Genomic DNA, 13,991 nt, shown 5'->3' on the forward strand with positions numbered 1-13,991 from the left:
GTGTTTACTATTATAATGGAGGGAAGCAAGGGAAAAATTCATCATCAATCCACATGTTGCTAGTTATGTTTTTTGTGATAGTAAAATAAGCAAATGTGGCTTGATTTGTTTTTGGAAGTTATGGAGAATACCTTTTTTAAAATGCTGTAATGCTTAGTAAAACCAGTTTTCCAATTAAGCACTATAATTCAATTCTGATCAGTCATTTCAGCAACATCTCATAGATCTCTTTGACTTTTCAATGAACTATGAGAATTTGAAACTAGGGAGATCATGGCTACATACACTTTTTGATGGTACAGTTTTAAAGACAGGAACACTGAAATGCTAAATTACTAGATAGAGGACAAGTATCTGCAGATGTGTAATGATGAATTTCAAAACTATAAAGATAATAATATGTATCTGGAGGCATGAATACCAAGCACAGTTTTTCTACTGCATGCAATTTTCTACTGCATGCAGAGTAGCTTGCCTAAACCTTACAATCACTGTCTTGGAAAACAGGATACTACACATATTGTACATGTAGTATCCTGTTCCTGTATTTGAAAAAGAGTAAAAATACATTTTCCTTTAATTGTTTGAACCGGACACAATCTACAAGTAATTCTTTTAAAATTTTAATCTACCTCTGAATTTGACATTTTTTCATAAATCAATTCTAATCTCAGTCCAGCTAAAGCACCGGATTTTGGTGCAGCGATAGGCTCCACAGTACAGAACGAAGAGTCACATCCTGACCACGCCACTGCCAATGGTATCTGTGAGTCACCCTGTGTGCTATATACAGTAATTAGCCATCACATCGCACAAGAAGGTAGGTTTGATGAGGTAGCCACGCCTCTTGTCAATCAGCTCCCTGCAGCCTGCATGCACCAGCTGTGCAAAATGTCTTCTGCTACCGTGGCAACACAGTTCAGCTGGTGGGTTGCAGAGTGAAAAGAAGCAGCAGCTGGTTTTTCACATTTTTGAGAATATGCATGCTAGCCTGCACCCTCCCAGTCTAATGGGAGGACTTTACAACAATGGGACGGCCTTACAGTTGACCAGGCCTTCCACACTGGGGAAAAAATGTATATAAAAATTTGCTTTTGAAAATAATAAAGCATTTGTTAAAATAATGTCTGTCTTTGGAAAATGTGTGTGCATACTGGGTCGAGAAGTTAATTAGCTTTACATTTAGGTCAGAAATCCAGCAGTATGTGGGCTGCATTGTGTGCTCTGAATTGCATTACTGTAGGCCTGCATTGTGTCAGACTGGCTACTTCAGGGGCCTGTGTCTTTCTAACTGAGTATTTTAAAGGCTTTTAAAGCAGGCCAATCAATATAACTCCTCAGCCAAATGACAGTGTTTTATAAATATTGCTGTTCACATAAAAATAAATAGCCATGTCAACGACTCACATAACCCAGTCTGGTCTGCTTTACAACACTTGCATTGATGCATTTTTTAGCCTGAAGTAAAACATGTACCTTATACTTAATTCAACAAAAAAATGATCGATGGAAAGTTAAAGAAAACCCATTTATTTAGCAGCATGTAGGCAGCTAGAGATCTGTTTGTGTAGGATGTCTTTATCATGAATTCCTTACATTATACAAAACTCTCAAATGCCAGGTGCTCTGTGCCTTTTCATAATGCGTTTATACATGGTGTGTGCTTGTAAGGCCAGTGCACCTTCCAACATTTTTTTAATAATCTACAGATTCTTAAAAGCAAGTTATGCAGGATTGCCTTGTTCTGTCTATATTATATATATATATATATATATATATATATATACATATATATATTCTCAGTGTTATTAGCAGATAACATGATGTGGCTGTAAACAGATAAGTAATATATCTCAGGTCAGGTTCAGATGAGTCAGCTAGGGGGTTGTGAGTAGTTTGTAGGGGATTAATGCTGTAGGATGTGCAAAAAAGCATATGAACATTCTTTGGGGTTACAGTACTCTAATACAGCTTGCTATCATGTTTTTCCCATTTTCATTTCCATCCTTTCATGTTAATCAATTTAAGTTGTCTCTTACAATAGACTACTAAGCATTCTCCACATCTGCATAGTAATGAGAGAGCTAGAAAATGAACCATTAACTAAAACATCAGACTCTCCGCCTCCTGAAGTGGACCTCATTTACATGAGTTTCACACATTTATGAATGTAGTACTATTTTAAATATTTAGCAAAATGCATTAAATATTTAGGTAAATGCATGTACAAAATTTCACTTAAAGTTTTAAATATTTATCAAAATGTTTCATACATTTAGCTTAAGATGAATTACATTTAGCTGAAGATTTTATACATTCAAAGTAAATGTATGACATTTGTTGAATGTTGGACAGATTCAGTTAAATGCAACTTTTTACAAATATTTCATGTGACAAGGGAAACAAGAAATGTATTCTGCCACTGCAGCTGGAGGGAAATTTCCAAAATGCTCAAATTGTGAACAAGAGGAGGAGGGTGACTAAGAACAAACACACCCATTACTGGGGATAACATGGAGGGATAAAGTTGTATAACAAGTTACACTGTAGCCGGGTAGAGTGGTGCTTCTGTTTTTTTGTTTTTTTAAACCCACATACATCCACACTCAAAGCTCTTAAAGACACATTAACATATTTATAGTCTAATAAGTGGTAGCCAGTGTCAAACCCCTTCTTTTTATGCATTTCATATTGCCACTCACTGCTGACTACGGCATGTTATTGTATTTCTGTCTGTATATTTTACTGAAATCAGGAAGGTGAGGTTCTGTAGGTCCTGAGCAGCCACCAGCCAGGACATCTGGAATGATGGCGCCATCTGCTGGCAAATGGGAACAGCTGTATGAATCAAAATAAAAGGAAGCGTTGAATGAGCATGAGACAGCTTCTCAGTGAGGATTTTTTTTTAAACTTATTCCAGCATAATACAGATTTGGCTCATCGCTGTATGCCCTGTAATTATTAATTTTGCACATATAGTTTTGTTTCAGTTACAAAACTTTCAGTAGGTAGGACCCAATTGATTTAACCTGTCCGTCTATAATTTCATCAGTTCAAAAATTTAAAAACGTGTTCTAAAGGAATTATTTGTCATACAAAAAATTACAGAAAAGTTAACCATTAGTTGTTCTGTCTGATTAAAAGTCATGGGATGGGAATGTGGAATATTCACTTATTCTTCATGCACACATTGCTTTTTTTGACATAATGTGATCGTAATACAGTAACTGATCATTCAGTAGACGTTAAGCATCTAATTAAGAACCCTAATCAGACCATTAGGAATGAAAACCAACATTCACAATGGATCAAGTTGGGAAACGTATTTTATCAGAAGGAAAGGTGTCATATTTTCTGCACAGGATGATCAAACTAGGAGTACAAGTAGTTTTATGTGACATGCTAAAGAGCCAGACAAATAGCATGTAAAAGAAATGAAGCCTGTTTTGGCTACTTCAAATCTCAGGATAAATCAGGCTGACTTGATCACAGTTAATCTTTTAATCTCAAGCACTATCCAGGATTAACATCCCCAGAGTGGTAATTTCCCTTCATTAAGCAGGTAGTCATTTATTTAAAATAATACCAATCCTGTCTCATAGACTACAGTACCACCATCCTTATCACTCTTCACAAACTCTCTCTCTACCAAATAGGAGTCTAATTGCAGTAGAGATTAACAAGTATGTCTTCAGTTACCTCATCCAGTAAAACCAGAGCATACCAACTAGACCTAGGCTGTGTTCAAAACCGTATACTATCTGTACTTAGTAACCGTACTGACTGTCTTAGTATGTAGTACACAGTACATGCTAACATAGGATGTGGTAATAAGTAGTATGCTACTATGTGGTTTCAAACACAGCCCTAGTCTTTTGACTCATAGTATACCTGTCTAACAACGATGTACCATCCCTCAAGCAATCACCTGTAATTCAAGCCAAAACCGTGCCCCAGCTGTTAAAGACGCACCTCCATCAGGAGTCTACTGTTTACTGAAACTTCTTATTTGCCAAAATGATAACTACCAATGAGCAATAGGGATTTCTTTTTACAATGGAGATAATAAACATATCCTTTATCTCATCTTTGTAGGATAATGTGTGACTACAGCTGGTTCAGTTGTATTTGGCTTGAGCTCAGAAGTAGGACTTGAAATTAAAGAGATCTCAGAGGTATCTGTAAACAGTGACATTAAATTGAAAACAATCAGAGATGGGGTGGAGGTGGGTGAGAAACTAATGTAAAGGAAGAGGAAAATAGTATAAATGATCTTCACCTGGCTTCGACTAAATCCTCTAGCCCATCAAGATCACAAGCAAGTAATTACAACAGGTGCCAGGAGCTTCGGCTTGTTTTGTCAAACAGCGAAACCTGGGTCACAAAATATCCGCTTTCATTTTGATTCAGTCAGTAATTCCTCTGATCAAACCTGAGATGCCAAGAAATGAATTCTATATTACATGTTCTGCTCTAGCATCTATCTGAAGAGTGTGGAGATCCAATCGGTGGCAGACAGGCTAGCAAAGATAGAGAGAACATCATAAAGCACACGTTGGCTTTGTGCTGTTTCATGTATCTTTACAAGATCTGGATAAACTTATTTCAGACTTATTACAAGCATATTCATGCAGTATGATAAAATTCTGTTCATATATATATTAACTTTTATGGCCAGAGTCTACCCTTTTTCAGCTGGATACTTCCAGCAGGGTAAGCCACCATGTTTCAAAGCACATATCTACATCATGTCAAGCTGGTTCCACAAACACAATGTGACAAAGAACATGGAAATGACTTCAGTTACTCCAATGGCCTGCACAGTCCCCTGATATCAATCCTTTGACATGAAGTGGAACAGATTTCCAGCATGAATGTGTGGCCAAACAATTTGCAGGAACTGTGTGATGCTATTGAGTCACCATGGACCAAGATCCCTGAGGATTGGTTCCAGTACCTTGAATCCATGCCATGAAGAATTCAGGCTGTTCTGGAGGCCAAAAGGGGTCCTACTTGGGACTAGGTAGGTGTACCTAATATAGAGGCCTGTATGAATATTTATTTAATTTTTTTCATTGTTTTTCAATGTTCACATCACAAGAACAAGAACCGTGAACATATTGTCAGTGATTTACTCATTTAAAATACAGCTAAGTGAATGTTGTATTGACCAAAGAAGAAGTATGGTCGTTCAAAAAAATTAACAGGAAGAAGACCTTAATGGTTCTGGCATACATCAGCATTTACAATGGCAGGTTCCTCCTGGTCAGCAGTTAACTCAGGTCTGTATCGATGTCCAAGTGATAAATAACTTGAGTGCCCTTGGTTAGTTACTGGTGATATATTGTACAACTGCTAGATTAAAACAGATCAGAAACTGCTGCGCTGTTTATTTGTGTCACTCTTTCCCCCAACAAATCGCACTACACCTTTAATTCCGTAAATAACCCTTTCTGCTGTAGGCCTACATCGGCAGCTTCCTTTCTACAGTGCAGTTCGCGTTTTAGACAGCTGGTGGCAGCAGCAGCAGCAACGACGAATCAATCCAAGTAGGTTACTACTTGGATTGATTGGTCGTTGGACTTTACTTTAATGAAAACATTTATTTAAAAGTGCAGAAAAACAGTAAAGTTACTTTCAAATTTCCAAAATCGAATTCCTTGAATTATGGGATTAACTGTTTAATGGCTGAAATTATTTAGCTTGTAATATGAACAATGCTGTAGGCTACGTGTGAAAATAATTTAGTGTATACTTGAGTGCAAATAGTACATTTCCTGTACAAATAAATCTGAAGCGTTTTCCACCTTGAACATTTAGTGGAGAGTGGATGCATGTCATATTTGGAGAACATGCTATGTTCTTCCAGATTCACTTACCAGTAATGATGACATAGTAATGTGAGGTTGACCACAGCAGTAATCTTTCCCTAGGCTCAACTGGGGAACCATCCCACAGGAATGAGATAAACAGGGTCTACAAATGTTAATTTGCAGTTTAAAATGGTGATACCATTATTCCTCCCATAATTAATTTAAACTTACCAGAGTGTTTGGCAGCACAGCACCTGTCAAACACTTTGCAATTCACTTCCATTTCATAGTTTGAGAAACAGGTTGGCCAACATTAATAGGTTTGCCCATTGTACTCACAAAAGGCACTGAAGACTAACTGACTCGACTCAAAAAAAGACACTTCAGGCAACTAACATGTACACAAATATGAGGACAAGAAGCAATGACCCATACATGTGTAAAAAATACAAAAATTCAATCACAACAAAATTACAAATGTTAATTAAATTCAACAACTAATATACTGCCCACAAAAGACCAGGCTAGAGAAACATAGGACCTGCTTCATAATCTGTGCCTGTAAAACTGGACAGAGTAGAGTAGAGCCAATGCCCTACTTGTGCCCTACCTACCTACCTGAAGAATATCTTAATTAAAGACAAAACCTCCCTAAACAATCAACATTGTCTTTTATGAACACCATCTCTCACTGTGTGTGTGTGTGTGTGTGTGAGTGAGAGAGAGAGAGAGAGAGAGAGAGAGAGAGAGAGAGAGAGAGAGAGAGAGAGAGAGAGAGAGAGAGAGAGAGATCGTTTGTTGTTGCTTTGTGACTGCAGTTATCTCTTCAGAAGTATTATCAGGGCCCAGAGTATCATCATGGATAAATCCCACATTCCCCATGCGATTCAGTAATTCATAATTTATTAGCCTATATCTGTTTTCACTGATTGGAGTTCAGGTGTTTAGAGATGTGCACGGCGTTTATTAGGGAGTTTGCCAGTTTAACTGCGTTCATTTAAACCCAGCATAAAAGCCCGTCTAAAGCGCGCTCCGCGTCCATCCTCGAAACTCTGATTAATGATTTTGAAATGCTTGTGCAAACGAGGACAGCGGTTCCCGATATAGCATGTAATCGTTTTCATTTGGTGTTTAAAAATTGTTTTAGTGCTGCTATAAGGCTAAATGACCATTTTCAGGCTAATAGATCGCTCGACGCAGCTCGTTCACATACTTCAACTATAAATAAAGAGCGTGAGTTGTAAACATCCTTCATTGTAGCAGTTCGGCACAATGGTGCCTAATTTGTGCAGTAGGCTAACCCGATTTACAGAACTTGAAATGAAAATCACTTTCTGAAGATCTCCCAGATTATTTTCAAAGCAGTAGGCTACCTATTTCTACCGTCCCGCCTCTTCGTGAGGGTCAGCCGTGTGTGACCTATTTCTGTGCACCTCCCCTTTACAAATCCAACTCATTTGTAATGACGGGAATTATTGTGCAGCTGTTAGCTTTGTCCGGTGAGTCCAAAATCTGCTCTTCAGCAAGGTTTTTGTCAGTTTAGACCGCGTTCCACTGTATCTGATCCTAGAGGCGATATCGGAATGTGCATCTTGAGCTGTTGGTTCATTCTCAGTGACGTAATCGTTACGGTTAATCTTGGGGTACTCACCTGAAACCTCAGCCAAGCAGCGGTGATCTTAACGCCAGTAGCTCCTCAGAAGAGGCGGACGCACAGTGGTCAAGGAAACAAAACGCCAGTATGATACAGCCTCTGGGTTTCATGCCTGACTCACCAGTCCGCATCCAGTGAAACGGAAAGGCGTCCAAACGGAGTTGTGACTATAAAGAAGTAACTTTTGTGTGAGTTGAACGAGCTTGAAAAGTCGGTGGGGAAAAGCATCGTAGGAGCCAACTTAGTTCTTGTGTTTTTTTAGTTTAACGGTGCCCGAGTCATCGCTGCACGCACCGGGAGTTTTTAACATGATCAGAATCATCTAAAACCACACTGCTCTAAAACGGAGGTAAGCGCATTCCTTTACTTAACCTGTTATTATTGGTTTACCCTGGTGTTTGCTGTGGATCAAGACTTAAATACATTACAGTACATTAGAAGGGAATCTTTTTGATGCATCATACATCGTTTTGTTTTCACAAGCAAGTACACGTGTGTCACTGCCAACAAAAGTTTTTTTATTTTTTATTTTTTTATTTATTTTATTATTATTTTTATTATTTTTTTGTATGGAAACAAACGAATCGTATTTGTAGTGTTTTAATCGTCCTACAGTTGCCTGGGGCTATATCAAATGCGAATATTGCCACTGAAAGCATGTGCTACCTATGCAACTGTAGGCTATGTTTGGTGTCTTCATCATCATTGTATGTGCCTCCTGCCTAGTGCCTTTCGTAGATTTTTAAGATCGGGGACTATATCCAAAAGTGAACACAGTATTATGAGTTGGACCGACAAATAAATATTTAATTTTATAGAAGTGTTACTATGTATCACAGTGTCACGTGTGCCAGTCATTAGCAGTAGGCAATGTGAGTCACCTTTCCTGATTTCCCTGGGTTTGAACTAGTGTAAAAACGTGAAGTTTTGTCGAAGTTCCTGTTTGGAAAGGATTAGGCTACATAGTCCGATCTCCACTGTAGGCTAATTGCGAGGAGAAATTGTTTCAGAAACAGGTGCCTTTTTAGGGCTGTTTTTACAGAGAGGATGTTTATGCCTCTAGTTACTCATCTTTTCAAAGTGAAAACAAAATTCCTCTTCTATTACTGTAACCGCTAGCACGTGCACCTGCTATACCGAATGCTCTCCGCGAATTCGACTTTATGCTTTAAGATTAGATTAATTTATAAGATTTATATAAAAAGAATCACAAGTATGCATGCTCTGTGTCTTTGGGTCTATTTAAGTCACGTTATATATTAAACGCCACTTTTTATTTTTTAAAACATTTTTTTTTAAAGAAACCTTCCTATTTACTGACATTTCGAGGAGCCATTGGGTGGGAATATTAATTCCCATAGATATCACACTCTGTTGTGATCATTTTCTTTTATTTTTATAATTATTTTTTAAATGCAATTGATATATTATTTCATGTTTTATTATTTCATTTGATATACTTGAATTACAATGCATTTCGTTTTTTTTATTTTTTTATCTGGTTTTCCATTACACTTAATACAGCGGGCAGGGTAAGAGGAATTAATTTCTTAAGTGAAAATTAGTTTCTGGAGTTGAATTTGGGATGGCCACAGAAAAAATGAACTATACGTGACAGGCTTAATAGCGTTTTGAAGACGGTGTTTGCATTCCACATTGTTATTCTGCTCCAAAACACGGGAACACGTTGCAACTACGACAAAACTGACAGCGATCTTGTGGATTTGTGAGTCAGGCGAATCTCTGCATGTCTTAAATCTGATTAAGCTGCCATTGTAGGAGCCTCTCTCACTGACTACCATAAACACAGTTATAGAGATTACATTATTCGGCTTTTGAGTTCATCCAGTTTTATCCTGGCCTGTTCGTAAACTCTTCATACCAAACGGTGTGATTGAGATGAAAGCTTTTCAACGCTGGTATACGAGCGCAATACCTAGCCATGGAGCAGAGTGGTGAACACAAGAATATTCAAGGATTTTACTGCCTGTGGTGACTTAATTACATTCCTTATTCAAGCATGGCTCAGTGACAAAGGCCCCAAATAACTGCTGATGCTGATTTCCTGGGTGGTTGAATAGGATGGACCACATGTGTCAGTGGCTATGTGCTGAACTGACCTACTGTTTATTAGTTGCCCACAGGAAACCGACTTAGGCTGGAAAGAAAAGACTACTGTATCTCTTCTGATCATTTGAAATAGATTCTATTTGTGATATGGCATTTCAGTCTAAAGTACAGATTCCCGAACTGCAATTAATGATGCCTTCATTTCTGTGTGGGTTTCTTCAGAGACATTATGACGCTCTGCTCCCCGGGCACCATCCATGTCTTGATCGTCCTTCTGGAACTGTGGGCAAGGGCCAGGGGGGAGTGTGAGGACCCACTGGCCAGCTCTAAACTGAACCTCTCCGTGAAGTACGAGCTCCTGAACTTCCAAGCAGACACCCCCATCCAGAACCTGGTGGCGTTTGATGGGCGTGTGTACGTGGGGGCAGTCAACAGGATTTACTCTCTGACTGAGGACCTGAAGGAGCTCTCTGAGTACAAGACCGGACCTATCCCAGTGCAAGATAACTGTCCCCCATGCCAGAGCTGCGATAATAATGCTAATGCCTCGTCGAGCCTCACAGTGAACAACACCAACATGGCTCTGCTGGTGGAGACCTACTACGATGATGAGCTTTTCAGCTGCGGCTCCGTCCACAGTGGCGTCTGTCACCGGCACCTTCTGCTGGATGGCCCCCAACAGGATGCGGAGGTGAAGTGCATGTACTCACCCAAGACCAACGGGGGACGCCAAGGCTGCCCTGACTGCATTGCCAGTCCTTCTGGGACGCGGGTGCTGAATGTGGAGAGCGGGGGCGTGGTGAGGTTTTTTGTGGGGAACACGGTAGCCCCTGGTGACCCGGCGGCGCCCCCGCAGCACACGTTCTCAGTCCGGCAGATGAAGGAGACCCAAGACGGGTTTCGCTTCTTCTCAGAGCAGTCCTACCTGGACTTGGCTCCACAGCTGAGGGGCAGCTACCCAATCCGCTACGTGTACGCCTTCGAGAGCGGCCCGCACGTCTTCTTCCTCACCGTGCAGCGGGAGGACGGCGCGTCGCGCTCTTACCACACGCGCATCGTCCGCACCTGCTCCTCGGACCCGGAGCTGCGCCGCTACGTGGAGATGCCCTTCGAGTGCATCCTGACGGAGAAGCGGAGGCGGCGCTCGGCGCGGGTGGAGGTCTTCAACGTCCTGCAGGCCGCCCACGTGGCGAAGGCGGGGCGAACGCTGCGGGAGGAGATGGGCCTGCAGGAGGGCGAGGACGTGCTGTTCGCCGCCTTCGCCCGCAGCCGCCAGGACTCCCCGGACCCAACGCGCAGCTCCGCCATCTGCGTCATCGCGCTGAGAGACCTTAACATCTTCTTCAGGGACTTCATCCAGAAATGCCACACCAAGAGCCCCCAGCACTTCACCGGATCAGACGAGAAGCGCTGTTTCAACCTGGTAAGAACGGGGTTATTGAGGGTGGAGTTTGCGGTTATAAAAAAATAATCAAACAGTGATCTCAAGTTAGTGTAAATGTGCATTTTACGCAAATGCAGTTATTAATGCATACATAAACTGATGTAACAGAATTCATTTTGCGCAGCCTTCCACCTGGGACTTACAAACTATAGGTGGCTCAGTCTGTTCCCTCTCCTGTTCTCCACGCTGTCAACCCATGTGTGAATATACTGTGAATATATTCACAGTGAATATATTGCAATTAAGAGTCTGGGCATCAATAATTACCAAAAAATGTTGACTTTTCAAAATACTATGGCCATTAAATGTGAGTCAACTGTTGGGGGTGTGGCAGTTTTTTACAACTGTAAGGAACACTTTATCTGATCATCACAAACCTTGTCATACATGTGCAATGGCTGTCCCTGAGGCAGCATGCTAATTTTGGTGGCCTTTTGCTGAAAAAATATGGCTGCCATCAGCCAATCAGTTGTCAGTGGGGATGTGACAGGCTTAGCAATGCCTGGTCATCATGAAACGTGCATGTATTTTGACCTCTAATCTCAGGAATACCATGTCAAATTTTGGGACAGAGGTTGCAAATTCAAATTGCAACATTCACCCAATATGTGTACTTAAAGCTTAAAAATTAATAATTGCTGCTTGGACCCCGTTAATTACTGCTTGTGGTTATATTTTGTGATTGTGTTGCTTTAACTAATACCTGCAGTTCTTTTTGAGTGGCTGATGGTATTACAGTGGTGACCAGAGAGCTGTAAATGTCCATTTCAGATGTGAAAGGAAAAAGGGGGAAATTATTATTTAGACATTTTGATGATATTATTTAACATTAAGCCTGTAGGCTTGGAGTGAGGGCCTTTGGTGCAGGTATGCAGAAGCTAATCACTCCAGCTTTCTCTCTGTGCAGCAGAACACTGGCCTAGTTCTGTTTCCGATCATCAGTCACCTGGTGGGCTGTGTACAGGCTCCTCTGTCTCTGCCCCGTTTCTCCCATCCATCAGCATTGATTAGATAAATCTTTAAATCATCGGATCAATAGCGACATGAATTTAACTGCTGACCACCCCCCGGGGCTTGTCGATATCTTTAAATGCCATTAGTTTCTTGATTTAATTATCTGCTGTGTTTTTGTGGCCTGTCCCCGTATTTCACTCAGGTACATGTTGCACACACTGAGGAATACAGACGTTAATAAGCTTTAATAAACATTAATCTGAGAAATATAAAGACGCAGCCCCGGTGGAGTGGTGCTGCAGTTATACCTGTCTCTTGGCAGTAATGTAGTGTGCCTTTAGCTCTGAGAGAGCCATTGTGTGTAACTGCTGAATGGCATGAACCCAGCCTCTGGATGGATTCCCGTGGAAGGGAGGGCAAGTGTGTCCTTTGCCCCCCCCCCCCCCCCACCCTTCCTGGCACGCATCTGTCTGGCAAAGGAGGGGGGGCATCTTAACACATTAATCCACGACAACAAAGCCAGCACTAAATACAGTACATCGGCACATATTAATTCAGCAGTTGTCCTTACATTTCACTTAGTATTAAATTTAAGTGCCTTTTTTTTACTTCACACATTTGGCACATTCATTTTGTTGATTGCTCAATTCACCAAACTGCTTTCGTGATAATGCTTGCATTTCATTGCAAGTCTAAGTTATGAACATGAATCCAGGCCATAATATGGAAGCTATTTAGTTTAATCTTAAAATAAATAATACATCTACCTCTTCTGACTTCTTAAGCCTGCTGTCTGCATGTCATTTTAAAACAACAGCCAGTAGGAAGACTGACTTGGAATTTGCTATGGTTGTCATATTCTGATCTCTAAATGCATCGCATCACTGCGTGTCATTGTGGACATAAAGATGGGGGGGGAAAAAAAAGATTGCCAGTCTCTTGGTCTTACAGATTCCTCCAGCCGGTTTATGAAATGCGGTGGGATCATATTCAGTGTACCTCTGAATAAGCTGATCATGTTCCACTATAAAGCGCTAAATTTCACGCGTAGGCCTGGCTGTTTTAGGCAGCTGCAGGGCCTCAAACAGACGGTATTATTATTGTCTGAGGGCTGAATGGACGGATTTCATGTTCATGTGAAAATCGCCCCGCTTTGTCTGGGCTCTGCCTAACATCACCAAGCACTCCTCAATGTTTATTACAGGCAGAGCGCTGCACTGGAGCCAAAGGCAGCCCTGTCTTTTCCTTCAGAAAAGAGCATGCTGTTAACTTTCTGTTAATAGGAGAACAATATATTAACTGGACAAATGATCAACGGGCTGGTATTTTCCCGACATGTGGCTGGTAGACCAAGCCAAAACTGTGTTTATCAGTCCAAGACGGGCCGTTTTGTTAAAGTTTGGTGGCAAAGAGTCTCGTGAAGCTGCAGTGAAAGGCATGAGAAGAAATATAGATATGGAGAAAAAGAAGGAGTGATAATACACACAAGCAGGAAGCGGTCTTGCATAATGAGCTTAAGACAGCCACGACCTTACAATTGCATGGATACAGAAAACTTGAAAATTTGAAAAGCGTGTCTAATTCAGCCAAGCTTTATTTTAATGTCAGAATTCATCGGAATGGATTAGGGTGTTTCCTTGGTCTTAAATGACTGGAAAACAAAAAAGGTTGTGGGGAACATCTGCTTAATCCGGCCCTAATAATGCCAATTTGATGTAGGAAGTGGCATCTTTGTTACGGAGACCCCAGATAGTGTCACATCGAGTGTGCTGGATTAAAAATAGTTTATTTGTCCTAGTAATGGACTGTTCTCATTAGAGTGAAGCAGAAGTCCTTGCGATTACTAGTGAAAGCCAAATGAATTGTGTCCTTAATAGACTTAGTCTCAATGGGGAGGGATTGCAGACTTCAAAGAGCTTCCTTAAGCACTATTGATCCACTGGGTCTGCTGTTGTCTAGTGATATGGGTTAATAAAAGAGGAAGAAATATAGCCTCGATTTTCCCATAATTGCATGTATGCCTCAAATGGTGGAAGTTGGTCTCTTATCAGCAACG

At 40.8% G+C, this 13,991-nt stretch overlaps 1 protein-coding gene and 1 long non-coding RNA gene across 2 annotated transcripts in view; one reads left to right on the top strand and one right to left on the bottom strand.

Moving 5' to 3' along the window:
* Positions 1-1,509: 1,509 nt before the first annotated feature.
* Positions 1,510-7,602, bottom strand: LOC135259113 (uncharacterized). The gene is made up of 2 exons (XR_010331206.1): positions 7,465-7,602; positions 1,510-2,838 (listed from the first exon to the last, which is right to left on the bottom strand). It is a non-coding gene; the product is annotated as an uncharacterized LOC135259113 (long non-coding RNA).
* The window catches only part of met (MET proto-oncogene, receptor tyrosine kinase), a 41,460-nt gene continuing 34,609 nt past the window's right edge, over positions 7,141-13,991 (top strand). Inside the window, exons 1-2 of the mRNA XM_064343035.1 lie at positions 7,141-7,816; positions 9,760-10,960. Coding sequence (XP_064199105.1) covers positions 9,767-10,960 — 1,194 coding nt within the window. The 5' untranslated portion in view covers positions 7,141-7,816; positions 9,760-9,766. The remainder of the gene's footprint in view (positions 7,817-9,759; positions 10,961-13,991) is intronic.

This window comes from Anguilla rostrata, chromosome 7 (genome assembly GCF_018555375.3).
Source record: "Anguilla rostrata isolate EN2019 chromosome 7, ASM1855537v3, whole genome shotgun sequence".
Classification (NCBI taxonomy): Eukaryota; Metazoa; Chordata; class Actinopteri; order Anguilliformes; family Anguillidae; genus Anguilla; species Anguilla rostrata.